A 27,517-nucleotide genomic window follows, 5' to 3' on the forward strand; every position below is an offset into this window, starting at 1 on the left:
CATCACCTAAAATTCTCATAGCTTTATCTTGCATCTAGAAAGTAGTACTCTAGTTTTCTTCATTTTTTTTCTTCTTTTTGTTGTTGCTGAAACAGAATGTCTTTTTCTTTCCAGCTCAGTTTGCTGGAGAAGACCCAGTGGTTGCCTTGGAAGCTGCCTTACAGTTCGAGGACACCAGAGAATCTATGCAGGCTTTCTGTGTCGGCCAGTACATGGAGGTACTCACCGTTCCACCTAGAAAATGACTAGACTTTTTTTTCTTCTTCTTCTTTTACATATGCAGGAAATTGCTGATTTCTATAGTTTTGAAACAGGATATTTTAAATTCTTTCCAGCCTAACCAGGAGACCGTGACGACTCCGGACCTCAGCAGTCTGTCTTCGCCGCTCATTGACACGGAGAGGAATTTGGGGTTGCTGTTGGGTCTTCACGCCTCGTATTTGGCCAAAAGCACGCCGTTGTCCCCTATGGAGCTTGAATGTGCCAGTAGGTTGAAGGACTTTTTAAAAATGATTTTTTTTTAATTTTTTATTTATTTGTTTTAAAATCTATCCAGAGATCAAAAAAGACTAATTATTCACTCGTCCTGGTGTTGAAATGAATGAATAATTATTAGAGACAAAAGAAATCTATAAAAAACTTTTCATTTAGTCCTGATTATTTTTTTTCCATTCATGTTGAGTCTTATATTAGCCTGCTTTATTTAATCCAAAAATGTTTGTTTTTAAACAGTTTGGAAAAATTGTTTCACTGTCCTGCAGTGTTGAAAATCAAAATTTGACTCACAACTTGTTCTTAAACTTAAATGTTGTGCATACAGAAAAACAACATTATCAGGATGTCTGCAAATCCCTAAAACGTCCTAAATTCACGTATCTAAAATTAAGATCTTAAAATGTCTTTTTAAAAAGAATGTTGGCCTTAAAAGTGATAATCACAAGTCCTAATTTTTGTCTCTTTCCTTTTTTTTCCTCTCAGTCAAAGTTTGAGTCACATAGAGACATCTTTAGGTTAAGTAATTAACCCCGGTTCTCTGAAACATGAGTGAGGTATCTCACTATGGGACACGACCCCAGCGCCTGTCCCCCAGAAGCTCTATTACATTACGCCAGTCTTGACTGGCCGGTAGAAGTGACGTCAGCTCCAGGAGGAGGAGCTTCCTCCTAGTATAAATGCCTGACGACACGCAAGCGATCTTCAGTCTTTTAAGCACACCTCTTCCTCGCTCCAGGCAAGGAGGGTGATCTGGTGAGATACCTCACTCATGTTTCAGAGAACCGGGGTTAATTACTTAACCTAAAGTTCTCTTTCAACATTCGTTTCGGTATCTCACTATGGGATGTGGCGACTCCCGTATTGCCAGATAAGCTTACTCGAAGACCAAAAGATGCATCCTGCAGTTATCCAAGTGTGGATCCCACGCCCAAAACTGTGTGAGCCAGAGTTGGTGCCATGACATCCAATCTATAGAACCTGGTGAAGGTGTGAGGAGTTGCCCAGCTGGCAGCATCACATATGTCCTCCAAAGGTATACCCTGAAACAGTGCCCAGGATGAGGCCATGCCACGAGTGGAATGAGCTCGTAGACCTGCAGGGGGTGCAAGGCCTTTACTCTGATAGGCCATAGCAATAGCTCCGACTACCCAATGGGAAAGGCGTTGCTTCGTTAGAGGTTTCCCTTTATGTGGTGAAGCCCATGACACAAACAGCTGCTCAGTTTTGCGAAAACCAGCCGTTTTCTTCACATAGATCTGAAGCGCTCGCACGGGGCAGAGCGTATGCAGTCTTTCATGCTCCTGAGAGGAGAACGGTGGAGGGCAAAAAGCCATCAACTCCAAAGGGCGGCATGGCAAGGCCGGGTTAAAAACCTTTGGTATATAAGCTGGATTGGTTTTCAGTAAAACCTTATGATTCTGCTCAGTAAACCGCATGCAGGAGGGGTTTACTGAAAAAGCTTGAATGTCGCTCACACGTTTGGTAGAAACCAATGCGACTAACAAGGCTGTCTTAAACGAGAGCACTTTAAGCTCAGCCTGCTCCAAAGGTTCGAAAGGTACATGTGACAAGGCATCAAGTACCATCGGTAAATCCCATGAAGGAGTGAGGCTTTTAGACACCGGCCGGAGCTGTCGTGCACCCTTCATGAACTGGCACACCAGAGGATGTTGCCCCACTGTCTTGTCTCCAAAGCCTACATGACAAGCTGAAATAGCTGCCAAGTATACTTTGACAGTTGAAAAAGCCAAACCTTTATCCAGCAGTTCTTGTAGAAATGTCAGAATAACTGACACAGGGCTCTGTATTGCGCTAAACATGGTTTTAGCGCACCAACCCTCAAATGCACGCCATTTTCCCTCATATGCGCTACGAGTCGAGACCGCTCTTGCGCTCTGAATCGTGTCAATGACGTTCTGGGGAAGCCCACTGGCTGCCAGATTCACCCTTTCACAAGCCAGGCCCATAGAGCTAGGCGTTCCGGATGAGGATGAAATAGTTCTCCACGTGCCTGTGTTAGGAGATCCCTGCGGAGAGGGAGCTGCCACGGCTCGCCCTGCAGTGACTGGAAAATTTCTGCTACCCAGTGCTTCCCTGGCCAACGGGGAGCTACCAGGATGAGTGAATGTTTCCTCTCTCGCACCCTGGCGAGGGTAGGAATAATCAGTTCCAGTGGTGGAAAAGCGTACAGGAGAACCGGGGGCCACTCGTGTGCTAGAGCATCCAGGCCCAACGGAGCACCTTCCTCGGTCAGGGAGAAAAAACTCGGACATTGAGTGTTTTCCTCTGATGCAAAGAGGTCTACCTCCGCCTGACCATACCGCTGCCATATTTGGGTTACAACCCCGCTGTGGAGTCTCCACTCCTTGTAGCGGGGATTGCCTCTCGACAGCAGATCTGCACCCCTGTTCATCACCCCTGGCACATGAGTGGCTCTCAGTGACAGAAGGCGTGAGCTGGTCCAGACTATCAGTCTGTGTGCTAGCATGTGTAAATGATGTGAGCGCAGGCCTCCCTGCCTGTTGATGTATGCAACCACCGTTGTATTGTCTGTTCTGACCAATACATGGTGCCCTCTGATAGAGGGCAGAAAATGTCTCAGAGCTAGTAGAACAGCTTGGAGCTCCAGACAGTTTATGTGAGCTGTCCGTGTTTGTGAGCTCCAGACACCGTTTACCATCATGCCCTCGTGTGTGGCTCCCCAACCAATTAACGAGGCATCCGTAGTAACAACTTTCCGTGTTAGGATGGTTCCCATGGCAACGCCGGTGTTCAGGAAAGCGGTGTGTTTCCACGGACTCAGAGCGCGTGCGCATGTCCCAGAAACGATCACCTTCCGGTGGGCATGGCGTATTAGGCTCAAATTGAGCGATGCTACCCACCGTTGAAACGGTCGCATGTGCAGACGGCCGAACGTGATGACCGACAGTGCTGACGCCATCAGACCAAGCAGCCTGTGACACAGTCTGAATTTCACGAGTGCGCCTCTGCGAAAAACTGCCAGACAAGCCTGGAAGGCTTTCAGTCGTTCTGCTGAGAGGCGTGCTCTGAACTCCTCTGAATTCAGGGACATCCCGATGAAGGTTATTGTTTGTACTGGGGTTAGGATACTCTTCTCCCAGTTTATTGTGAAACCCAGAGCCGCCAGATGTGATATCAGCATCGTGGCGTGTGCCATAAGTTCCACCGGAGACTGAGCTGCAATCAGCCAGTCGTCTATATACGTAGCCAGACGTATTCCCTTTTCCCTCAGAGGTGCGACTGCAGCCTCGGTGCATTTCACAAACACGCGTGGGCTCAGTGAGAGGCCAAAGGGAAGTACGAGATATTCGTACATCTTCCCCTGAAAGGCAAATCTGAGGTATTTTCTGTGAGGGGGGTATATAGGGATGTGAAAATATGCGTCTTTCAAGTCTACGGAGATGAACCAATCTCCTCGACGCACAAACCGTATCAGAGCTGCGTGTGTCAGCATCCTGAACGTATACCGTCTCAGATATGCGTTCAGAGCTCGCAGATCTAATATCGGCCGCAGACCCCCGCCTTTTTTCGGTACGAGAAAATATCTGGAGTAAAAGCCGTCCCTGCTGTGCTCCTGCGGAACCAGCCGAATGGCGTTTTTGTTCTGCAGAGATATTATTTCCCCCTGCAAAATGCGTGCGTGTTCTCCCCGGGCATATGACTGTACTATACCTTTGAAACGGGGAGGAGCTGTTCCAAACTGGAGCCTGTATCCTCTGGACACAGTCTTTATCACCCAATTTGATGCCCCGCACGCTCGTCACAGCTGGACTTTTCTCGCTAATGGGCTGGGAAGTGCTTCTGTGAAAGCATTGTTCCGTGCCGGTTGAGCAAGCTGTAGCTGCTGTCGGTCTGCTTTCTCTTTCAGAGACAAAGCTGCCGAGTACGCCAAAGGTGGGGCAAGAGCTCCCCCTGTTGGCCCCATGTGCAGCCGCACGGCCACGTTCTGTCCTAATGTCATTTTCATTATATTTCTTTGTTTTGGCTGCGCCCTCGGTTCCTGACCTGGATGCGCGCCTGGGAACAATTTTATTGAGTTTGTGGTGAAGGGAGATATTTGTGTTTTCAAACACTGGTGTGTGTTCGTGCACTGGTGTGTGCTTTCTGGCCACAGCTCTGGCTCCACTGAGCTCTGGCCATGTGTAAGCTTTCTCCTCTTCGTTCGGCTCTGAACTGCGAGCTCCAACGCTGGCTCTGCAGGCCGTTTGAATTGCCCTGAACGTGGCTTCACAAACTCGAACTGGGACAGAACGTTTTCCGGTGGCGGGGGAACAGGTGTCTGGCAGTGCCTGCTCTCCCACCCCGGGGCGAGCTGCCTAGGTAGCCCGCCTCTTTTTCTTCGCGCTAGCGGTGGCCGGAGGTTTGGTTCCCGAAGTCACCGGTGGCGTGAAGGGCTTTCTTCCCCAGGCACCCTTGAGCTCGATCTGCTTTCCCTGGCTTTGGTCCGCCGACTGCTGCTGAGGGTGGCGTTTAGGGATGCGGTAGCCCGGTCGGGTTGTCGCCTGAGCGAACGTTTGACGAGGTGCCGCAGAGAGAGGAGGCTGCGCTCTTCTGGGCAGACAGAGTTGCAGCGCTTCACCTTCTTTCTTTTTCTCCTCGCAGCGTTTTTGCATTGCTGCAACGGTGGGGCCGAATAAGCCCTTCGGGTCCACCGGCGTGTCGAGGAGTTGATTTTTCTCTCTTTGAGAGAGGCTGGACAGATCCAACCATCTGGCTCTTTCCTGAGTGACCATCAGAGCCATTGCTCGCCCTGAGGCCTGGACAGCGTTTCTGTGGAGACGGAGGCAGAGGTCTGTCACTACGCATAACTCGTCCCACAGATCTGCGGTTGCTGCACCCGCCATCTGCTCCTGCAGTTCTGCTTGATAAGCGAGGAGGAGGGAGAAGGCGTTCAGAGCTTTAACCGATGCTGCCACTGCCTTGTAGCTTTTTTCGTTTAAAGCTGACTGAAACGAATCGGCCTTGAACGGGAGGGTTGGTCCTGCCGCTGTCATGGTCGATTTCTGTGAGGGGTGCAGGTGAAATGCTAGCTGAGGTTCAACAGGAGGCAGGCGGAAAAAACCGCTGTCCTCCACGCCGGTCCAGTCCAGCGCCGACCCTCCCAGAACGGGGTTTTTGGCGGTGAGCGGATTACTCCAGGACCGGGTTGCTTCCTCGAGGCACTCCGGGAAAACCGGCAGCAGCTGTCTGGTGGAAGATTTGGCTTTTGGAAGCCGTTTCCCCTCATACCGAGATGTGGTGGTCTCGGCCGGGGTTTCCGGCCATTCAATGCCCAGCTTTGCAGCTGCTCTTCTGCAGACGTCGTGGAGGTCCGATGCAGTCGGGTTTGGAGGGCCGCTGCAGCGGGTTTCACCAGTTTCCGTGGGCTTTGCAGCCAAAGGGATAGAGAACGTCTCGCCGTCCTGCTCGTAGTCGTCAGACCCGAGACTGACGGATTCCACCTCGGAGTCAGATTCTGCACCCGCAAAATCACTGAAAACCGGGAGGTCGGCTCCATCTTCCTCCAGATCAAGAAGTGGTGCGACAGCATCAAGCTGGTCACCCCAACTGGCTTGAGCGAAAGGGAGCTCTCCCTCATCGGTCGAGGCAAGAACCGGTGGAGGGGGATTGGATACCCCCAGCACAGGGTCCGCCTCCGACAAACTAGCTTGGCGTGCTAGCCTGCGTCGACGGGTTTTAATAGAGAGCCGTGCACAATGTTCACACCCCGCTGGTGACGCTAACCCGTCCTGGGCATGTTGCGGCCCCAGACACGAAGCGCAGACAGAATGGGTATCTGCCCCAGCAATGAGGTTGCCACACGTGCAGGTTTTAGTCGGTAGTTTGGTCCTGTCCATTGCGGGTACGGGTCCAAGCTACGTGACTATCAGCTTCGTTTAAAATCAAAGCCAAAGGTCGCAGCTAGTTTGGAGACTAGCTGCAGCTGCTGCTGTTTGGTGATAGACCAGCGGTAGAAAAACTCAGAACAACCAAGCACAGCTACCGAGAAGCGTTCGGCGACCGAGTTGTTAGCTCGCTCTGCGAACAGTTAAGCTAGCCCAATAGTTACCGTGCTAGCCGTCTGAGAGTTGCTTCTGGGAGCGAGAAGAGGTGTTAGACTGAAGATCGCTTGCGTGTCGTCAGGCATTTATACTAGGAGGAAGCTCCTCCTCCTGGAGCTGACGTCACTTCTACCGGCCAGTCAAGACTGGCGTAATGTAATAGAGCTTCTGGGGGACAGGTGCTGGGGTCGTGTCCCATAGTGAGATACCGAAACGAATGTTGAAAGAGAACTTCATTGCGTCTTGTTCTGTGACGCACAAAAAGGCTAACTAGCTAGCTAGGGCATATGAATCAATCAATAAAAATGAATGCCAGTGACAATTATTTATAAACATTAACTCTGCTGTGAATTGAAAACATTTTCGCTTGTTTTTATCGTCCTTGTGCACAGAATGGCTCCAGTCGTCCATATTCTCTGGTGGCCTTCAGACCAGTCAGATCCACTACAACTACAACGAGGAGAAGGACGAGGACCACTGCAGCTCGCTGGGCTCCACCGCTTCAGATAAGGCCAAGCTCTACTCCCGCAGGATCACCCTCAGCGACCACGCGCAGCCCTTCCTCCAGGCTGTCGCTGACAACAACACTCAGGACCACACTGTGAAGGTAGACCAGTTAAATTAATTATTTACTAGCCTATTGGGAAGACATGAATCCGAATAATAGGGTTTTAATGTAATTTTTTTTTTTTTTCTATTCTAGGACTTTTTGTGCCAAATAGAGCGTTGCTGTAAGCAGTACCACCTTATTACGCCCATCACCTTCCCACCGGAGCATCCAGTGGAGGAAGTCGGCCGCCTGCTGCTCTGCTGCTTGCTCAAACATCAGGACCTCGGTAACCTAGCAACGCTGGTTTTCTTCTGACAAATTACCAGCTCTCTTTTATTTTTCTGCCACAAGATTTAACAGTTTGTTGTTGTACTTTATACTAGGAAGCTTGCATGGGTAAATAAAGATTTGTAAAGGCTTTTGTTTCTGCGTAAATTGATTGTGAACCCTTGTCTGTCACAGGTCACGTTGCTCTCTCACTTGTCAGCCCGTGTGCCTTGGGGGTGGACCAGGGGAAGCAGAGGTCCCTCCCTAAATCAATGATCGATGTCTGTCGCATGGTCTACCAGGCAAAATGTTCACTAATTAAGGTAGGAGCTAAACCTCTGAAGTCTGCAATCAAGTAATAATAGTATGTTGAAATGGCCACTTTGAGTTATTTCTAATGTTTAAAATGCCTTGGAAAAAGTGTTCACTTCTCATTTAGTTGTATGCATTTAATTAGTATTTTATGGGATGAACCAAAACAAAGTACTTCGGTGAGATTTGTGTTTAAAATAGATTTTTTTAACTTTACCAACATGTTTCTTCTGGCTGGAAGTAATGCTAAACAGGCAGTATTATGTGTTTTCTGCCATTTTATAGCACAACCAAGTAACTATGTTAACTTCAGTTGTTAAGAAGAAAAAAAAAAAGCCAAGTATGACTTGAAATACATTTTACTTTGTAATTTAACACCTTGAAATTGAGTTTTAAAATCTCCTGCTCTTTCTGAACCTCTAATTTAACTGACCTGAAACTGTTTACCTCATAAAATCAAAGATTCATTGAAGTTTGTCCTTGTAGTGCAAAAACATAAAGAAAAAAGTCAAAGTCAGGGGATATGAATGGTTTATTAGGGCACATTAAGTTGAGAATAAGTGTGTAAAATTTCGCCACACTCCAGACTCATCAGGAACAGGGCCGCTCCTATAAGGAAGTGTGCGCCCCGGTCATCGAGCGCCTGAGATTCCTGTTCAACGAGTTGCGGCCGGCGGTGAGCAACGACCTGTCCATCGTGTCCAAGCTGAAGCTGCTGAGCTCTCAACCTCGATGGAGGAGGATCGCTCAGAAGCTCATCAGGGACCGAAGGAAAAAAAGAGGTGGGGCTACTTGAACCATTCTGGAAAGTCCTTTTTTTGTTTTGTTTTTATTTTGGTACATGTGTGCTAAAAGATTTAGCTTTCCCTCCTTTTAGTGCCTAAGAAGTCAGAGTCTGCTGATGAAGAAGAGCCAAAGCTGGAGAACGAGGGGACCAACGAAGAAGCCCATAACGTCCACATTAGCCCCACTCCTGCAGACAGGAAGTCACCCACCGGAAAGACGTCAAAGGTAGATTTCTATGGCTCAGTAAGTAGCTGCGTTTCCATTGATGTTAAAATTGAGCAAATTGGAATCACGAAAGCAAATTTGCTTAATGGAAACACTGCAATTTAAAAAAACCTCACATTCTCAATTAAAAAGTTTTAGCACTAAAACGAGGTGTTATTTTTTGGCTGTGTCGAAATTAGTGTATTTCGCAAAACACCCTTTTCGCATCACACGAGTCATGAGATCAACAACCAGGCATTACTACTATCCGAAAAGACGATTTTTAATGATTGATGGCATGAACAAGCTTCTTAACTTGTAATTTTAATTCCATTTCTTATTTAATGGAAACACTGCAATTGCAAAATTAGCTGAATATCGACAGCTAGCGATGATGTTTGTGCTCATTAAATTTGCCAGTGCATTTTTTTCCGACTTTGCACCTAATCCGAATTCCAAATCCGAAGCAGGACAAGTGGCAGCCGCTGCTGAACACGGTGGCAAACGCCCAGCGGTACCGCTGGCTGAAACACAGCGTCCAGGGAATCTTCTCTCAGTCCAGCCTGATGGGCACCATCGTGGAGTTTGCGCTGAAGGAAGAGCCACTGGATGTAGAAAAAATGAGGAAGTGTCTCCTTAAACAGGTGAGATTGAAAGTGGGATTAGTTCAGCGCTCCTCGATAATCCAAAACCCTTAATTTAGAAAAGTGCGATTCTTTTTTGCCTCTGTTTCATCGCAGCTGGAGCGGGCCGAGGTCAGGCTGGAGGGAATCGACACCATGCTGAAGTTGGCCTCCAAGAGCTTCCTGCTGCCGTCCGTGCAGTACGCCATGCTCTGCGGGTGGCAACGGGTCATACCCGAAGGGACCAGCATCGGGTAGCTAACTGGATATACTATGCATAAAAAAAATATATATATAAAGTAATGTTGCATATTCTTTTTAGAGGTTGTTTTTTCATCATAAACTTAACTGGAAATCTCATGAAATGCATAAAACAGAAAATGTGGAACTATTTCACTTCTAAATAAAGTAAAAAACTTATCTGACTTATAGAAGAACCAACACCAAGCCTTTAAGCTACGAGAATTTTATATAAAGTCAATGCTGGAGAACATTTTAATAATTTTATTCCATCAAATATATTCAAACCAAGGAACTTTAAAAGTTCTTTTAGTTATGTTTAATACTTTGAAGACATTATTGCAAATTTATATACAAAAGTTCTTTGTCTTAAGCTCAAGTGACAGGATGTACAATTTCAAAAGTAATTTGTTGTACGTGCGTACTGCTTTAAAACAAATGTGCATTTTAGCGCATGCAGAAAAATTATGGCAGAGTTTGGATGAGGAGATCTAAAACACCGCTTGAGTATAAATCAATTTTTAATGCTTTATAAAGAAAAAATGAAGTCTTAAACATTTCTGAGTGTGAAAAAATGTTGTTTACAACTTATATTGTTAATCTAATGTCTACGCCAATGAAAATTTTGGTAATAATTGTGAAATGGCCAGATTTACCCAAGATTTTTTTCTTCTCTCTGCTCCCCTTTCACTCATGTTTATAAGAGAATGTGAGAACTGATTACATTTTTTAAATGGGGTGAATGAAATGATCAACTGATGGATTGGACCTTTTCAGGGAGCCGTTGTCAGACTGCCTTAAACACGTCGATCTGATCCCTCCCTTCAACCGGATGCTTTTGGAGGTGACGTTCGGGAAGTTGTATTCCTGGGCGATCCAAAATGTCCGCAACATCCTGCTGGAGGCCAGTGCCCGCTTCAAAGAGCTGGGTGAGTGCTGGGAAAAACGTCTGATGAGCGGATCATCACTTTCAGCTTCATATGCTCACGAGTACGGCTGCAGCCGACAATTATTTTTATAATCGATCAATTCAACATAAAAAGAAGTTCAAGACCCAAAACTGTTGAGATCTTTGTCTTTAAAAGAGCTTTTATCATTCGGCCCCTCTGTGATTTTGCGTCAGTTTTTTGTGATTGTTTGCAATCAAAATCACTATTATTATGGTCCCACTGTAGAAACATTTACAAGGTATTTTGATCATTTTTCCTCATTTAAACATCTTTCCAAATCTACACTTAGAAGAAAAAAAAAGCACTGTTTAAGCAAGTTGAATCACTCGATTTTTCTTGTGCCGTGGCATCATTGACTTTATTACGAGAATCTGGTGATTTTTACATACCAAACTTCATTATCCAATGATTTGCTGTCTGATGTAGGTGTGCAGCCGGTCCCTCTGCAGACCATCACCAACGAGAACCCGGCCGGACCAAGCCTCGGCACCATTCCACAGGCCCGCTTCCTCCTGGCCATGATCCACATGATGTCTCTGAAGCACGGCTCCAACAGCCTCAGCCTCTTGCTGAACTCTGGCCTTCTGGCCCTCACTCAGAGCATCCTCAAGCTTATCGGTGAGTTTTCGCCAGGTGACCCGGAACAGGTGGATTTATGAACCAATCTGAGTTTCTGTTTTACTCTGCCATGTTTGTAGGACCCAGCACAGACAGCAGCGAGGAGGACCTCAGTTTGTGCGCTCACGGAGGCTCCGCCACGGTCCTGGAAGAGTCCAGAAAGGAGGCGGCCCCCGCTCCCCTGCCCGCGTCTGGCCCAGAACTCGCTGCCATGATGAAGATCGGCACCAGAGTGATGAGGGGAGTGGACTGGAAATGGGGCGATCAGGTAAATAGATGTTTTTTATTTTTTAATTGTGGTTAATTTCTGGCTCTGTAATTAATTAATCGTATTTTAGTTGACAAAATAAGCAACATGTTCAGATCCCTTTTTGCTCCTGAATTCTTGAGTTAATAGACTTGCGAGATCAATAACAAAGATATTTATTGCTTTTAATCTGTTATTTAAGTTAATTAATCATCAAGTTGTTGCAAAATGCTTTTGTATCTAGTTGGCTTTCAAGTATTTATGATCATTCACGGAACTACTTTAAGAAAAAAAAGTTATATATTTCTAACTAGACGCTGACATTAGCTGTGGGGACGTCTGTGCTGCTGCAACATGTTTAGCATTGAGATGCTATTTTAGCTTGAATAGCTTCACTAATAAGCTAACTCCTCTTAACACAACTTGAACACAATAGTCTTATTTCAGCGTCCCATCAGATCGTTTTTTTAAAATAAAAATGAACACCCAGTGGGCCAAGAACAGTGACTGTGTTGTCCGTCGCTGTTCACGGATGTCACTTGTTCGTCAGAATTACGGGCGTGGCAGAAATGCAACACAAAGATATTTTTGTACTTTGTATGTTTAAAAAAAAAAGCGATTAATTGCATTAAAATCTGTGATTAATTAATTGAAATTAACACGTTAAGGCCCCGGCTCTCTTGTTATTGTGTTTAGTTTAAACGATTTAAGTCTTCACGGTCATTCCAGGACGGCCCCGCTCCCGGTCTGGGCCGGGTCATCGGAGAGCTGGGCGAGGACGGCTGGATCCGGGTCCAGTGGGACACCAGCAGCACCAACTCTTACCGGATGGGCAAAGAGGGCAAGTACGACCTGAAGCTCGCAGAGCCGCCGCCGGCCGCCCAGCCCACCGCCGAGGACTCGGACACGGAGGACGACACAGGTCGGTGTGCTCGTCTGACCGCAGCTGCAGGCAACACACGGACGTCAGAGTAGGAGCTGTAACACGGCTTCCTCCTTGTTTCAAAGAAGGCGAGCTGATAGAGAAGAGCAGCCACCCAACAGCCATGATGTTGACCAGCACCGTCAACCTGCTGAAGACGCTCTCTCTGTCCGCTGGGATGTACGCAGAGGTCCTCCAGACGGACGCCATTCGGACTCTGTGCGGACTACTGAGGATGCTGGTGGAAAGTGGAGTTAACGACAAGTCGAGTAAATAAACTCCTCATGATGATTGCGATTTAAAAATTTTTTTTTTTAAATTGGAGATCTTTTTAACAAGAATTGATTTTTGGTGTCAGGTTGTCACTCCCACAGGCTGGTGTCTAGGGAGCAGCACCGGAGCTGGTGCACTCTGGGCTTCATCCGCAGCATCGCCCTCATGCCTCAGATGTGCAGCACCCTGAGCACCTCCGCCTGGATTGGCCTTCTCATCCGAATTGTAGAGGGCCACCAGTCCTTTAACGCCATCACTCTGCAGAGACAGGTTGGTTAGCCGGATGTGGACTCTGGATTAAATTTAGCTATTGGTGTCAGCTTGGAAAGCGGAAGCTACAATCCATAAAGGTTTTCCAAATTATTTTTAGCATAGAGTGTAAGTGTAGGATAAAACAAACACCTGCTTTTAAATTTTGTTTTATTGTAAGCGTGACTTGTTTGTTTTTTTTCTTCTGTGCTTTGGAGTAAAATTGTATATGTATGAATGAAGTCATAACTAACTCCAGGACCAAAAGTTTAGAGAAAGAAATTTGTGACCCTGCCCCTCTTTTAAGCTGTGTTTTTTTATGGAACAGTGGCTGTGAAATGGAGTTTTATTAATTTAAAACCAAATTGTAAAAAAAACAAAAAACAACACATTTTAGCATATGAATGCTAAAATGTTAATTGCTAATAACTTTAGCAATTAACATGACTGGACATGAACAGCAGTCTTTCTTAGTGTGTCCACATCCTTGAAAAATCTCTAAATTCAGTCACCATGTGACTCGAGATGGTTGAGGCTACCACTAACTGCTAACATACCCTTGCTAGCTAGCTAGCTTTTTATATTTTTTTATTCTACCACAGATAAGTGCAAATTTATTACCAGTTACCTGGACAAAGTTCATAAATTTCTGTGGAGGTTCAGGTCTTAAATTCCATTCATACTGGTCTTAAAAAGGTCTTAAAGTCTTAAATTTGAGCTGGTGAAACCAGCAAGGATTTCAAACTCATTTTGTGGCAAAATATACTAATAGAAGTACCCATTAACAAATTGTTAAAATATTATAGTTTTCTCTGCAATAGATGAATACTTATTAAATTTTTACTATTTATTTTGCGTTGATGTAATTTGAGTTCATACAGATGAATTGACTGAGAAAATAATATTTAAGTACGCGATTATCTTAATGTTCAATTTATGTGACCCTCAAGAGTCCAGAGGGCCACATAAATGGTTATGGCGGGGCAGATTTGGCCTGTGGGCCTTGAGTTTGACACCGGAACCTTACCGAATGTATATCTTCACCACAACTCTTAAAATTTTCACACTAATTTCTAAATCTAAGAAGTTTCATAACAGATGGAGATTTGAAAGGATAAAATGGAGACACATTGCTTTAATACATTTTCCCTTCCTAGTGTCTCCTAAAGTCTTGCTCTCTCTCGCTCTTTCACAGCCTGCAAATCTTGACGCGTTTTAGAAAACAGAGTTTCCCACAATCAGGCAGTTTACTGGTCAGGGCCAATCAAGCTGGAAATTCTGTTCTGGTTGCAACCCAATGTCTTATTACATTTCTACTCTGAACTAAACTTAGGAGACAATGTGACAAAGAAATTTAATGGAAATTTTTTGTTTTGGAGAAAGGGAAAACATGGTCAGTCTCCTCAAGTACGTCTAAAGGCACTCAAAAAACTTAATCTATATAACAAACTCTGAGTTTTCTCTCTGTTGTAAACAGATCCTGGCACTGAGACTCCTCCAAGCAGTTCTGCCTTCATGGGACAAGACCGAACGCTCACAGGACATGAAGTTCCTGGTGGAGAAACTGTTCAGTTTCTTAGGAAGTCTTCTAAGCACCTGCTCCTCAGACCTGCCACTTCTCAGAGGTCAGATGAGTTTTATGTTGAAACTTTTTGTTCCAATTTTTAGTGTGTATATATATACATATATATATATGTATATATATACAGTACAGACCAAAAGTTTGGACACACCTTCTAATTCAATGGGTTTTCTTTATTTTCATGACTATTTATAAGGCAAGAAATCCCACTTATTAACCTGACAGGGCACACCTATGAAGTGAAAACCATTTCAGGTGACTACCTCTTGAAGCTCATCAAGAAAATGCAGAGTGTGTGCAAAGCAGTAATCACAGCAAAAGGTTGCTACTTTGAAGAAACTAGAATATAAGGGGTGTTTTCAGTTGTTTTACACTTTTTTGTTTAGTGCATATTTCCACATGTGTTATTCATAGTTTTGATGCCTTCAGTGTGATTCTACAATGTCAATAGTCATGAAAATAAAGGAAACTCATTGAATTAGAAGGTGTGTCCAAACTTTTGGTCTGTATTGTATATATATATATATATATATACACAGTATATACTGTATATAGTTGCATATATTTTAAAATTGTTTAATGTCTCCACAGAAGGTTCCATGAGAAGGAGGAAGTCCCGCCCACAGGCTTCTCTGACAGCCACTCACAGCAGCACTCTGGCGGAGGAGATCGTGGCTGTGCTGCGCACGCTGCACTCCCTCGGCCAGTGGAACAGCCTCATAAATGATTACATCAACACCCAGCTGGGCTCCATCGGTGATATTATGGCCGGCTGTCAGTCTGAAGCTGTAAGAGTTGCTGCTTTCATAGATTCAGCTGATTAATCCAGTCAGGGAAAAAAAAGGGTTTCATGGAACTTTTCCTTCTCGCTACTTTCATCCCAGTGTTTCCTGGAAGAGTACTTTCCCGACTCAGACAGTCCACTGGTCTGCAGCCTGATGGCGGTGCTGGCTGTGATTGGCGGGATCGATGGGCGCCTCAGGCTGGGTGGGCAAGTCGTCCACGAGGAGTACGGAGAGGGAACGGTGATGCGCATCACCCCAAAAGGACGCATCACGGTCCAGTTCCACGATATGAGAACCTGCAGGGTTTGCTTGCTCAGCCATCTCAAACCGGTATGAAAGACTTTTAATTGCTTCTCTGTTCGCAGAACAAACAAACAAACAGATTAATTTTATCTGCTGACCGTTTTCCTCAGCTGCCTGGCGTGGCCTTCAGTGTGCAGAACCTGCCTCTGAATGAGCCCATGTTGGCCGTTTGGGCTCAGCTGGTCAGCCTGGCTGGCAGCAAACTGGAGAAGCAGCGCATAAAGAAGTCCCTCAGCCGAGGACTTACAGGTACAGGAGGCAAATCTTTGTAGCTGCGTTTCCTTTAACTGTAGAATTAGATAAAATAGGGGTGCTGATGTGGCGCAGGGGTTAAGCACAAACCACATGGAGGCCTTAGTCCTCGACCCGGCTGTCGCAGGTTTGATTCCCAGCCCGGCAACCTTCGCTGCATGTCTTCCCCTTTCTCTCATTACCCACTTTCCTGTCAATTCACTATCAAATAAAGGCCACTAGAGCCAATAAAACCTTAAAAAAAGAAAATGAAATAAAGAAAACAAAGCAATTTCGCATCACACATTTCATAAAAAGTTGTGTCATTCCATGGACTTGAATGGAATGACACAGCGGCTACATATGCGGCGTTCCAAAATTGCTTAATCGCTCCCGGGGCTTGTCGCTCCAAGGGCTGAATAAGACGCTGACGTCTCCTCTGATTGGCTGACAGATGATGAAAGCTAGCGCCATGGCTGAATTATGAATGTATTTCATCAAAGTGTTTAAATCTCTCGTTTTTAATGACTTATAGCATTAAATGGCATATCCACGTGTGATTTTAATTTAAGTAATGGAAACACTGCAACTGCTACCTTTTTTTTAAAGACATTAGCAGAATATAGACGAAGATTTACGCACATTTGTAATCGAAACGCAGTTACTGTCAAACTGATCTATCATGATACTAAGTAAGCAGATATTCTACAGGCATTTTTTTTTAAATTGTTTCGTAATAGTGAAGTTTGATTGATGTATTGATTATATATAATTATGTTTGCAGCTGACCAGGTGGACATCTACCTCCTGCGCTGCCAGCAGCTGAGACTTTACATTTTAAAAGCAGGCCGAGCTCTGCTGTCTCATCAGGACAAACTCCGACAGATCCTCTCCCAGCCAGCAGTCGTTGACATGGGACCCAGCCCCAATGGTAACATATTGATATATATTGTTATTGATTTATTTCCCAGTCCTAATTTTAAGCTTTTTTGGGGGGCGGGGAAGATTTAATGTTTTCTTTTCGTTTGAAACGATCATTGTTATTGAAAGGAAAACACGTTTACTTAACAGAAAATGTATTTTCTTCCTACGAATTATTTTTTAATGTCAAAGTGAAGCACTTCATTCCTTTTTCTACAAACTGCCTACTTCTAAAGAGTTTTTGTGAGAATAAATACGGCTACATTTAGCCTGCCGCTGAGCAGAAATGTGACATAACACTGAGATGTTGCTGAATTTTCAAACCTACTTCTGCGCAGACGATCCGGTGGCGACGTCCCCCGATGTCGGGGACTTGTCTCCTGAGGGCCCGCTGCCCCCTCTGATCTTGCTGCAGCAGCTCCTGGCTGCTGCCACTCAGCCCTCGCCTATCAAAGCCATTTTTGACCGACAGGAAATGGAGGTACATGAGTAGACTTTACTACATTCAGCTGGTCAGCAGTAAGTTTGGTGCGCTGCATTCAGTTTGATCTCTGCTTGTACGTGTGTGTGTGTGTGTGTGTGTGTAGGCAGCAGCTCTGGCCGTGTGTCAGTACCTGGCCGTGGAGTCGGCCCACCCGTCCTCTCCGCTGTTTGAGGAGAGCAGCTCCAGTGAGGCCACCACACCCGTCACCATACAGCATGTCAGACCCCCCAAGCAGAAGAAGCAGAAGACCTCCCCTGTGCCTCCCTTACCCATCGTCCTCCAGCTGATGGAAATGGGCTTCCCAAGGAAAAACATAGAGTTTGCCTTGAAGTCTCTGTCTGGTACCACAGGCAGTACCTCTGGTGTCCCAGGTATAGTGTCATGCTGCGTATCGTTTCATTAAATACATAAAAGCTTTTAAATGTGCATCTTGATCGTAACTGAGCTCATATTTCAGGCGTGGAGGCGCTGGTGAGCTGGCTGCTCGACCATCCCGATGTCCACTTCACCGAGCTCTCTGATGCCGACACCGTGTCCGATGAATACTCAGACGAAGAGGAGCTGGAGGAGGCAGAGCCGACCTTCTCCGTTGTACGTTTCCTTTTTTTCCCTTCAATTTACACATTCTTTTTGTCTATTAAAGCTGGGGTACGTAACTTATAAAAAATATTCTTCTTACATATTTGTTAAAATATCACCATGTCGTGACTGTATAGTATGAGACAGATAATCTGTGAAAAGATGGAACTCCTCCTCTTCTTCCCAATGCTACTATTGCCATCTGCAGAAAAGCGACACTCGGTCAGAAACAGCCAGTCAGAGCCAGGAGGAGGGTTAATCATATTTGTGTTTGCACCTTTCATATCCTCTCCTTGCTTTCTGTTATACTACAGCTACTGTAGTTCTCCACAAAGAAGCCTGTGCATGCTCCGATGACGGCAGATAAACAGTTTTCTGGAATGTCAAGTTGTCTCTCCACTTTTAGCAGTTAGCAGCACATACACAAGATTGATTGACAGCGCTAAGACCTTCCTGCTATCTCAGATTGGTTGTTTTTGATCGGGACCAGTGGATTATGTCAGATGGCAATAGCGGCACTGGGAACAAGTGGAGAAGCTCCCCCCCCCCCCCTTTTTTTTTTTTTACCTGTCTGAAATTGTCATGACATGGTGACAGTTTTAACAAATATGTAAAAAAAAAAAAAAAAAGAGCTAACTTATTTTTTGGTAAAAGTTACATACTGCAGTTTTAAGTGCTATTCATGACAGGAAGCACTGATGGATTGCTCCTCTCTGCTACATTAGCCTGCTGGGGCTGTGGTGACTGAAAGCCAGACTTTTAAGAAGAGGTCAGATTTCCAAACCAACGATGATTATGCCGTCTACGTGAGAGAGAACATCCAGGTGATGTTCTGCCTGAGCAGAGTTTAAACTGCATCAAGGGATGAACCAATGTAATGACGGGGTTATTTTTGGCTTCCCCGCAGGTGGGGATGATGGTGAAGTGCTGCAGAACGTATGAGGAAGTGTACGAAGGAGACGTTGGGAAGGTGATCAAGCTGGACCGAGATGGACTTCATGACTTGAACGTGCAGTGCGACTGGCAACAAAAAGGAGGAACGTACTGGGTTCGCTACATCCACATTGAGCTGATTGGTACGCGTTTGCTCATTTGAAGGAAACTTGAAAATGGTTTTTTAGTATAACACCGTACAGCGTTGTTACACTTAAAAACCTTCGCTTGTATTTTCAGGTTTCCCACCTCAAAGTTCACCCTCTCACATAAAAATTGGCGACAAAGTTAGGGTGAAGCCCACAGTTACGACGCCAAAGTACAAATGGGGCTCCGTAACACACAGGAGTGTCGGGGTAGTGAAGGGTAGGTCTGATTTGGTTTTAAGGTGGGTGATCTCTGTCTGGCACTGTTTCAAACTAAACTCTGTTCACAGCTTTCAGCGCCAATGGGAAGGATGTGATTGTAGACTTTCCACAGCAGTCCCACTGGACTGGTCTGCTGTCTGAGATGGAGCTGGTACCCAGTATTCACCCTGGAGTGAGGTAACTTATAGTCCAGAAAATCCGGTAGTAGCACTGTGATTTCTTCAGGGGCTGAATACAAATTCGGCACACTTTTCAGATCTTTAAAAAAATTAGAAAACCATGTATCATTTGTATTTTCTTTCACCATTATGAACCATTTTGTGTTGGTCTGTCCCATAAAATCCTGGTAAAATACATGGAAATTTTTATTGTAATTTGGGAAAATGTTGAACAGTTTCATACTTTTTCCTCTTACTGCATCTCTCGACCTTATTACTACGTCAAAACTTCTTGCTACCCACAGGTGTGACGGCTGTCAGATGTTTCCCATTAACGGCCCGAGGTTCAAGTGCAAAAACTGTGACGACTTTGATTTCTGCGAAAGCTGCTTTAAGACGCGCAAACACAACACCAGACATTCCTTCGGGCGGATCAACGAGCCCGGTCAGTCGCGCTTCCCTGCCGACGTAGCATCCGTCCTGCACGTTGTTCGGTCTTTGAGTCGTTAACTTTCTTCCTCCCCCCTCACCGCCTCCAGGCCAGTCTCCAGCCTTTTGTGGTCGTTCGGGCAAGCAGCTCAAGAAGCACCACAACAGCCAGCGTGGGATGCTGATCGATGACTGGTCCCGCGCCGTTAAGAGTCTCAGCGTATCGTCCTCCGTCAACCAGGCGTCCCGCCTCATTGACTGCAGCGATCAGTGCTGGCAGTCCTCCGGCTCACAGGGAAAGGTAAAGCTGTGGCTCGACATTAGTACAGCTTTTCAATTTAAACTTTGTCCCGATCGGGATTTTTCTTTTTTCTGAAAAATATTGGAATCATTTAAGAGTACTCTTGCATATGACAGATTTTTCTGTTATATACAACATGAAAATCAATGCCAATCATATACATAGACACTCTGTAGTTTTGAAGGCTAATATTATATTTATAATTTAGCTTGTATGCTGATTATTTTTTTCTATACTGTATTTAGTTTTTTTTAAAATTTTGTTTACCTTTATTTTGTTATGTCCACTTTCTGCTGTCACAGCTTTAATGTCCCACTTTTGGTACTAAATTGATTATCTTCTCTTTCCTTAACATACAAATGTAATTAATATTGCCTCATATGATCAATATTAGTTGAGGTTTGCTGCTTGTGCAGGTGCTAAGCTAATGCTAGCATTTTAATTCTCTGTTTTGATATAACTTATTAGTTCAACATAGTGCATTTTCAGTTAACCTTTTTCAGGCAGAAAAACTACAGAATGTTTTATCTTTTTTCCTGCTTCATGAACTTAGAACTTTGAACGTCATACAGTTTAAAGACAAGGGGTTTCAGCTGCTTTCTGCACATCTCGTTACTACACCAATAACTTTATGTAGATAGCTGTGTTGAGCTGATAACATCACATTTAAAACAGTTTTTCTGATAAAATCAGACATCGCACCAATTACCGATGCCAGGGGTTAATTTTAATCGGGTATACTGACACCGAACATTTAAATATGACTCCATCTGGGACATCTGCAGCTTAGAACATGTACTAACAGGATTTCCTGTGTTTTTTTTTGGTCTGTTTGTTTTTGTTTGGGGGTGGGGGGTTGCAGCACTGGATTCGTCTCGAGCTTTTCCCAGACGTTCTGGTCCACAGGCTGAAGATGATCGTAGACCCAGCAGACAGCAGCTACATGCCCTCACTGGTGGTGGTTTCAGGTGACTTCAGATGAATATTAAATACAAATAAATACTAACCTGTTTTGCTTGGAACTGTTTCCTGTTTGATTTCTCTTAACAAATGTGTTAACTTCGTTATTTTGAGGCATCTCCCAACTGTCTTTGAAATACATTGTTGGAATTAAACGAAGAATAAAAAATATGTTTACACGATACAGATATCTGAGGTTTAGTATCGGCCGATACCGATCCGATACAGAAAAACGGAGTTGAATCGACTGAAAACGTGTCTTTTTTTTTAAAAACATGGACAAAAATGACAAATTTGATAACTCTGCACCTGTAAAGAACACTAATATCTTCACAAGTTTAGTCAAATCTGTAAAAACAACACAACTGGAACTTGTTCATTCAGTGCAATTCGGAGTATAACAGCTAATAAAAACATAAATAATAATGAATTTGAAACTGACAAATATAGTAGGTTTACTGCTGCGATCAAACATGTAAAAAACAAACTTTGAAATGGTTCAGAAAGTGGAGTTATGAATTAAAAATTTCATGTTGGATAAATAATAAAGCATGATGTCAGAGCACAGCATAGAATTAGACAGACTAGATCTATCCTTATGGATCAGGCACCTGATCAAGAATTATTTTCAATATCTGGACAGATACAGATATTAATATCAGATCGGTACGTCTCTCTTCAAAACTCAAAATGTCTTCTTACTATGCATTTCCTCCCCTGCCCCCTTTTGTTCTAATTTAAGGTGGAAACAGTAGTGTTTGCTGATCCTTTTTATTTGCTCTATTACCAGGTGGAAACTCTCTGAATAATTTAATTGAGCTGAAGACGATTAACGTCAACCCCACAGACACCACCGTCCTCCTGCTTACCGATTGCACCGAGGTTGGTAAACTTCCAGATGTTCTTATTGGTCATTTCCTCGAGTTTTGTAATCTTTTTTTTTCTTTTTTTTTTTTTTTTACCACGTCTCACCCATCAGTTTCACAGATACATTGAGATTGCGATCAAGCAATGCCGTAGCTCAGGCATAGACTGCAAGATTCATGGACTTCGCATGGTGGGACGCATCAGAGCCGAGGATGAGGACCTGGCCACGGTGCCCTTCCTGGCGTCCGACAACGAAGAGGAGGAGGACGAGAAAACCACAGCTGGAAGGTGAGGTGGTCCACACTTCTTACTGACGTAGCCAACATGCTGCTTTTATTTATTTGATGATTGAGGTGGTGGTGTGTTTTTTTTTTTTTTTTTCTTTTGCCGCAGTCTCGCTCGGAAGAAGTCACCAGGACTGGAGTCGGCAGCCACCATCAGGACCAAAGTGTTCGTTTGGGGGCTGAATGACAAGGACCAGCTGGGAGGACTGAAGGGCTCAAAGGTGCAGTTTAAATGAACAATAATCCTTACGGTATTATACACTGCAAAAACACAAAATCGTACCAAATATTTCTGGTCTAATTTCTAGTGCAAATATGTTGGTACACTTAAAATACGACAAAGCTCACCTACAGGAAATAGAATCTTGTTTTACGTTAATTCTTTAATACTGATTAAAAAGTGCTGCTTTTAAGTGAAACAATCTCAGTGGAACAAGACATTTTTCCTTTGTGAGTTATAATACATGGAAATGTCTACTCTCTCTGGTCAAAAGTGAAAACTCAACATTTGTTTATCAACATTTTTATGTTAAATACAAATGTGTTGTAAAATAGGCTATAACTCAAATATTAAGCAGTATTGATAAAGAAGCAGCAATTTTGTCTGTTTATTTAAGAATATTGTAGCATCTTTAGGGATATGACATTGACACCGTTTTGTTTGATAAACTCTTCACTGATCACTTTCAAACAAGTAACTCAGGCTGTATTGTGATCCCACAAGGCTTGTTTGAGTTGAAGATGTTAATTTCTAAAAACAATTCATTTTACTACTTAACAATTGTGAACTCTTTTGTGTTTTCTACGTTATAAAATCCAAATAAAATACAGACCCATTCAATAAATAAAAAAAAATGATTAAAACTTAAATTTTAAAGTGAAACATATTTTATAGAATAACTACACACAGATGGATGTTTGAAAGACTTTATTTTTGATCATTAGGATGATTTTCCATTAACAGCTCATAAAAACATGACATTTAAAGTTTTAATGATTTGTAATGTTAAAGAACATTACATCAAACCAGCAAAAAAATAATACTTTTTTTTTCTAAGCTTTCCTTAACATAACTAAACATACATGAACAATCGTACATGGACAAAACTACAATACAATAAGATTAAAATTATAGGAGAGGTGGTGTACACTAAACATGTAAATAACTAACATTACTCAAATTAATACATAGAGTCACAGGTTCTGGACAATTGACCATGATAAAGTTTTCCCATTTAAACCAGATCTTTTCTAATTTTGCAAGCTGACGTCTACCTGAAAACTAAATTTTTTCCATCCTATATAAATCATACATGATCTGGAGCCAGTCATCCAGAGATTGAACTTCTGTGCTCAAACATTTCCTTGTTACAGCTTTTCAGGCCGCTAAGCTTAAAATACCAAATAAGCGTTTAGACCTCTGAGGCCACGTCCACTGAATCCAAAAATCCTAATAAACCTAATCCCACTTAAAAGGAATTTGCATGCCTATGATTAAAAAAATACATTTTTAATACAGAAATGTGGACTTAAAGCAACACATGTTCAACACCTGGTTAAAAATGTTAATTTTTATAAAGTTTTTTTATTCTGATAAACCAGTCTCTGTACATTAGTTTGTTGCTGTGACAAAATGCTGAACATTTCAAGTGTTATAAATCAGTTTGCTTGGCATTGCGTGTCTCTATAAGACCCTTTAACCCATGCTGTGTACGTTCCCTGCAGATCAAGGTCCCCTCCTTCTCTGAAACCCTCTCTGCTCTCAACGTGGTGCAGGTAGCCGGCGGTTCCAAGAGTCTCTTCGCAGGTAAAACGGGGGGCGGAAAACCTTTATTTTCTCTTTGGCTCCTCCTGTATTATGTTTTGTTGGTGACCGCTGATCCACGTTCGCAGTGACCGTGGAGGGGAAGATCTACGCCTGCGGAGAGGCCACCAACGGCAGGCTGGGTCTGGGCCTCTCCAGCGGGACCATCCCCAACCCCCGTCAGATCACGGCGCTGAGCAACTACGTGGTGAAGAAGGTGGCCGTGCATTCTGGCGGGCGCCACGCCATGGCGCTGACCGTGGATGGGAAGGTGTTTTCCTGGGGGGAAGGAGACGACGGCAAGCTGGGGCACTTCAGTAGAATGTGGGTTTTTATTGGAAACGTCATTTCTGCCTGTGAGGGATTCAAAATGCTGAAGAAGCGTCTGACCTCTCCCTCAGGAACTGTGATAAGCCCCGGCTGATCGAGGCTCTGAAGACCAAGCGCATCCGGGACATAGCCTGCGGCAGCTCCCACAGCGCCGCCATCACCTCCAGCGGGGAACTGTACAGCTGGGGCTTGGGGGAATATGGCCGCCTCGGACACGGGGACAACACCACCCAGCTGAGGCCCAAACTGGTACGTGCAGCTCCTTTACTGGCCCCATCACCTTACAGAGCCTTCTCACTCAGCTCTTATGAAGCACCTGTCGAAATTAGTCAGATTTTTATAGATTTTGTATGAATACACAATGTGTATTCATGCATAGACCTGTCGCAACAATCAGTGAATCAATAAATTATGAATCACATGATAAATTAAACTCCATAATTTCCATCTGCATGTTTTTTTTCTTTTTCTTTCCTCTTCCTCTCTACTTCCCAAAATGGATGATAAAAGTCTTCAGTCTGGTGATTTGGTCTCAGCCAGTCCTTTTTCTGAATGACAATTTTATTTACAGAGACTTCATAATTAATTTTATTTATTGTTTTTGTTGTTTTTATTGATTTTAGATATTTAAAATGTTTTCCAGTTCCAGAGTTAAATGTTCATTAGTATTTAAAGTTGATTGATCTTTGTGAATGTGTTCTTGCATTATTGTGCCGTTTAAAATTATATCACTTGAAAACAGTCTCAAGGGCGTGCCGTGGTGGCGAAGGGGTTAGCGCGACCCACATTCAGGCAAACGTGGCCTCGACGCGGCTGTCGCGGGTTCGACTCCCGGACCCGACGACGTTTACCGCATGTCTTCCCCCTCTTCTTCCCCCTTTCCTGTCAGCCTACTTTGAAAAAAGGGACACTAGAGCCCACAAAAAGACCCCTTGCGGGGCAAAAAAAAAAAAAGAAAACAGTCTCAAAACAATATTATCGTTTATTGCAATGACTTCTGGGACAATTTATCATCCAGCAGAATTTATCCTGACAGAATTTGTGTGATCGGGCAGCGCAGGACCAATGATGTGTTTGTGTTTTTGTCGTGCAGGTGAAAGTGCTGCTGGGCCACAGAGTCATCCAGGTCGCCTGCGGGAGCCGGGATGCTCAAACTCTAGCCCTGACTGATGAAGGTATACCTGTTCCAACCTCTTGTCTATTTTGGCCAAATAGACGATTGAATATTTTAGGTTTAAGGTTACGTAACGTCAGTCAGAAGTACATCTATTCTGATCTTCACAGAGACCATGCACTTTCTTTAGCCACTAAGAAGATCCTAGCATAATTCTGGCTTGATATCTGACCACTCTACTTATCTAAAACGGTGACGTTTGATCCATTTCTTGGCATGGACGTGGATTTTATTATAGTTCGTAACATTTTTATTAGAGTTAAGGTCCAGGTAAAGAAACTTGACGTTGGCTTGTTTTATCAACTCCAAAACAGGCAGTGGAAACATTGTTTGGTATTTACACCATACTATGTCCAAAGTTTCAGTCATCTGCCCCAAACTGTCCCCTCTGATGATATAAAATTGTTCAGGACGTTTAGGAACAAGCCAAGATTCATTAAAGGAGCAGTATCATGTATGTTTCAGGCACATAGTGCCATTTCATTGCACAATCAAGTAGCTATGTTACCTTCAGTTGTTAAAAAATGGCATACATATCTAGCATGAAAGAAATTTAACTTCACAGTTTGACTCTTTGAAATTGGCCCCTGTCTCTTTAAGAAGCTCCTACACTTTCTGACGATAATAATTTTAACCTTCTGTGTGGATGCAAAAAATTTTACATCAAATTCAAACTTGGTCACCTCGTTTTAGGCATTAAAGTTGATCAAATTTGTACGTTCTGTCATCATCCCAAACTAGAAAAAGATATATTGCCATTCCATTGCCATGGAAACCGCACACGTTTCTGCGTGACATTTATTTAAATTGACTTGGAGAAAACGAGCCGAGTTGCGTTTGCATCTGTTTCGCCAGGCTTGGTGTTCTCCTGGGGCGACGGGGACTTTGGAAAGCTCGGCCGTGGCGGCAGCGAGGGCTGCAACATTCCCCAGAACATAGAGAGGCTCAACGGACAAGGAGTCTGCCAAATCGAGTGCGGGGCGCAGTTTTCCCTGGCGCTGACCAAATCTGGAGGCGTCTGGACCTGGTAAGACTGCCAAACGTTACTTAGAAGATCAAACATCATTTATCCATATTGGCAGGGAAAATTCATATTGCTTTTTTTTCCCTACACCAAACAGGGGCAAAGGTGACTACTTTCGATTGGGCCACGGTACCGATGTCCATGTGCGGAAGCCCCAGATGGTGGAGGGACTGAGAGCGAAAAAGATCGTCCATGTCGCTGTTGGAGCTCTGCACTGTCTGGCTGTTACAGACACAGGACAGGTTGGTAGTAATCACTGCAGTTCTGCTTCCGTCTCTGCTTTACCCTGTACGGTCCTGCATGAGGTTTAAATGGAAATACAAGGCATTTAGTTGCTTTGGAGTCAAATCTTGAGTTTCTGTAAAAGGTGTATGCATGGGGAGACAATGACCACGGCCAGCAGGGAAACGGCACCACCACGGTTAACAGGAAGCCCACCCTGGTTCAGGGCCTGGAGGGACAGAAGATCACTCGAGTGGCGTGTGGCTCTTCCCACAGCGTTGCCTGGACTACCGTGGATGTGACCACGCCCTCGGTTCACGAGCCGGTCCTCTTCCAGACTGCCAGGGACTCCCTGGGAGCCTCCTATTTGGGTAATTCCTCCTTTCCATGTGTGAAGCTAAGAAGTCTGTATGGGGATGACAGGGAACAGTCTTCATCTGCTTCTCTTGAGGTTGCATTTAAAGTAGTGGTGAGACTCGTTTAAAATTTTTAAAAGAGTTAATGGCATTGTCTGTAACTGTGTATTAAGAAAATAAGACATATGTTCAATTTAAAAACCATTTTTGCTGCTAAATTATTGGATAAATGGACAATAACCAAAATATTTATTGTTTTCAATTTGTTATTTAGGTTTTCCAACCATCAGATTGGTGCAAAGTTTTATAATATCCATTTAACTTTCAAGTGTTTCAGAAACTCCTGATCATTCATGAATCTTGTTTAGAAACACGGACTGTAGACGCTGACATTAGCGTTGGCGACATCTGTGCTGCTGCGACATGTTTAGCATTGAGTTGCTGTTTTAGGCTTGAATAGCTTCACTGACAGGCTAACGGCTGTCAGCACAACTTGCACACAACAGTCTTTTCCAGCGTCCAATCAGATCGTTTTTTGGAGCAAGAAATCAGAGCACATGATACTGAAATTACAGACTTGGAGTCTTCTTTACTCAAAAACAGCTTTGTAACAAAGGCGCTTTC

The 27,517-nt window shown here is 44.0% G+C and overlaps 1 protein-coding gene across 3 annotated transcripts in view; it reads left to right on the forward strand.

Moving 5' to 3' along the window:
- herc2 (HECT and RLD domain containing E3 ubiquitin protein ligase 2) overlaps positions 1-27,517 on the forward strand; it is a 73,529-nt gene that overhangs the window by 27,703 nt on the left and 18,309 nt on the right. Inside the window, exons 25-64 of one of the 3 annotated variants that reach the window (XM_032571166.1) lie at positions 115-218; positions 336-486; positions 6,950-7,164; positions 7,261-7,393; positions 7,570-7,697; positions 8,273-8,468; positions 8,564-8,697; positions 9,144-9,320; positions 9,417-9,553; positions 10,317-10,468; positions 10,916-11,107; positions 11,188-11,375; positions 12,084-12,276; positions 12,363-12,545; positions 12,635-12,819; positions 14,276-14,423; positions 14,972-15,168; positions 15,265-15,495; positions 15,579-15,717; positions 16,484-16,630; positions 16,959-17,101; positions 17,208-17,475; positions 17,562-17,695; positions 18,409-18,507; positions 18,591-18,759; positions 18,857-18,982; positions 19,053-19,161; positions 19,448-19,587; positions 19,682-19,872; positions 20,735-20,840; positions 21,623-21,714; positions 21,812-21,987; positions 22,093-22,204; positions 23,709-23,790; positions 23,877-24,111; positions 24,189-24,366; positions 25,211-25,292; positions 26,147-26,318; positions 26,413-26,557; positions 26,683-26,908. In XM_032571166.1, coding sequence (XP_032427057.1) covers positions 115-218; positions 336-486; positions 6,950-7,164; positions 7,261-7,393; positions 7,570-7,697; positions 8,273-8,468; positions 8,564-8,697; positions 9,144-9,320; positions 9,417-9,553; positions 10,317-10,468; positions 10,916-11,107; positions 11,188-11,375; positions 12,084-12,276; positions 12,363-12,545; positions 12,635-12,819; positions 14,276-14,423; positions 14,972-15,168; positions 15,265-15,495; positions 15,579-15,717; positions 16,484-16,630; positions 16,959-17,101; positions 17,208-17,475; positions 17,562-17,695; positions 18,409-18,507; positions 18,591-18,759; positions 18,857-18,982; positions 19,053-19,161; positions 19,448-19,587; positions 19,682-19,872; positions 20,735-20,840; positions 21,623-21,714; positions 21,812-21,987; positions 22,093-22,204; positions 23,709-23,790; positions 23,877-24,111; positions 24,189-24,366; positions 25,211-25,292; positions 26,147-26,318; positions 26,413-26,557; positions 26,683-26,908 — 6,315 coding nt within the window. The remainder of the gene's footprint in view (positions 1-114; positions 219-335; positions 487-6,949; positions 7,165-7,260; positions 7,394-7,569; positions 7,698-8,272; positions 8,469-8,563; positions 8,698-9,143; positions 9,321-9,416; positions 9,554-10,316; positions 10,469-10,915; positions 11,108-11,187; positions 11,376-12,083; positions 12,277-12,362; positions 12,546-12,634; positions 12,820-14,275; positions 14,424-14,971; positions 15,169-15,264; positions 15,496-15,578; positions 15,718-16,483; positions 16,631-16,958; positions 17,102-17,207; positions 17,476-17,561; positions 17,696-18,408; positions 18,508-18,590; positions 18,760-18,856; positions 18,983-19,052; positions 19,162-19,447; positions 19,588-19,681; positions 19,873-20,734; positions 20,841-21,622; positions 21,715-21,811; positions 21,988-22,092; positions 22,205-23,708; positions 23,791-23,876; positions 24,112-24,188; positions 24,367-25,210; positions 25,293-26,146; positions 26,319-26,412; positions 26,558-26,682; positions 26,909-27,517) is intronic. The other 2 variants (XM_032571168.1, XM_032571167.1) reach the window with 2 other exon arrangements.

Source organism: Xiphophorus hellerii, chromosome 9 (genome assembly GCF_003331165.1).
Source record: "Xiphophorus hellerii strain 12219 chromosome 9, Xiphophorus_hellerii-4.1, whole genome shotgun sequence".
NCBI classification, from domain to species: Eukaryota; Metazoa; Chordata; class Actinopteri; order Cyprinodontiformes; family Poeciliidae; genus Xiphophorus; species Xiphophorus hellerii.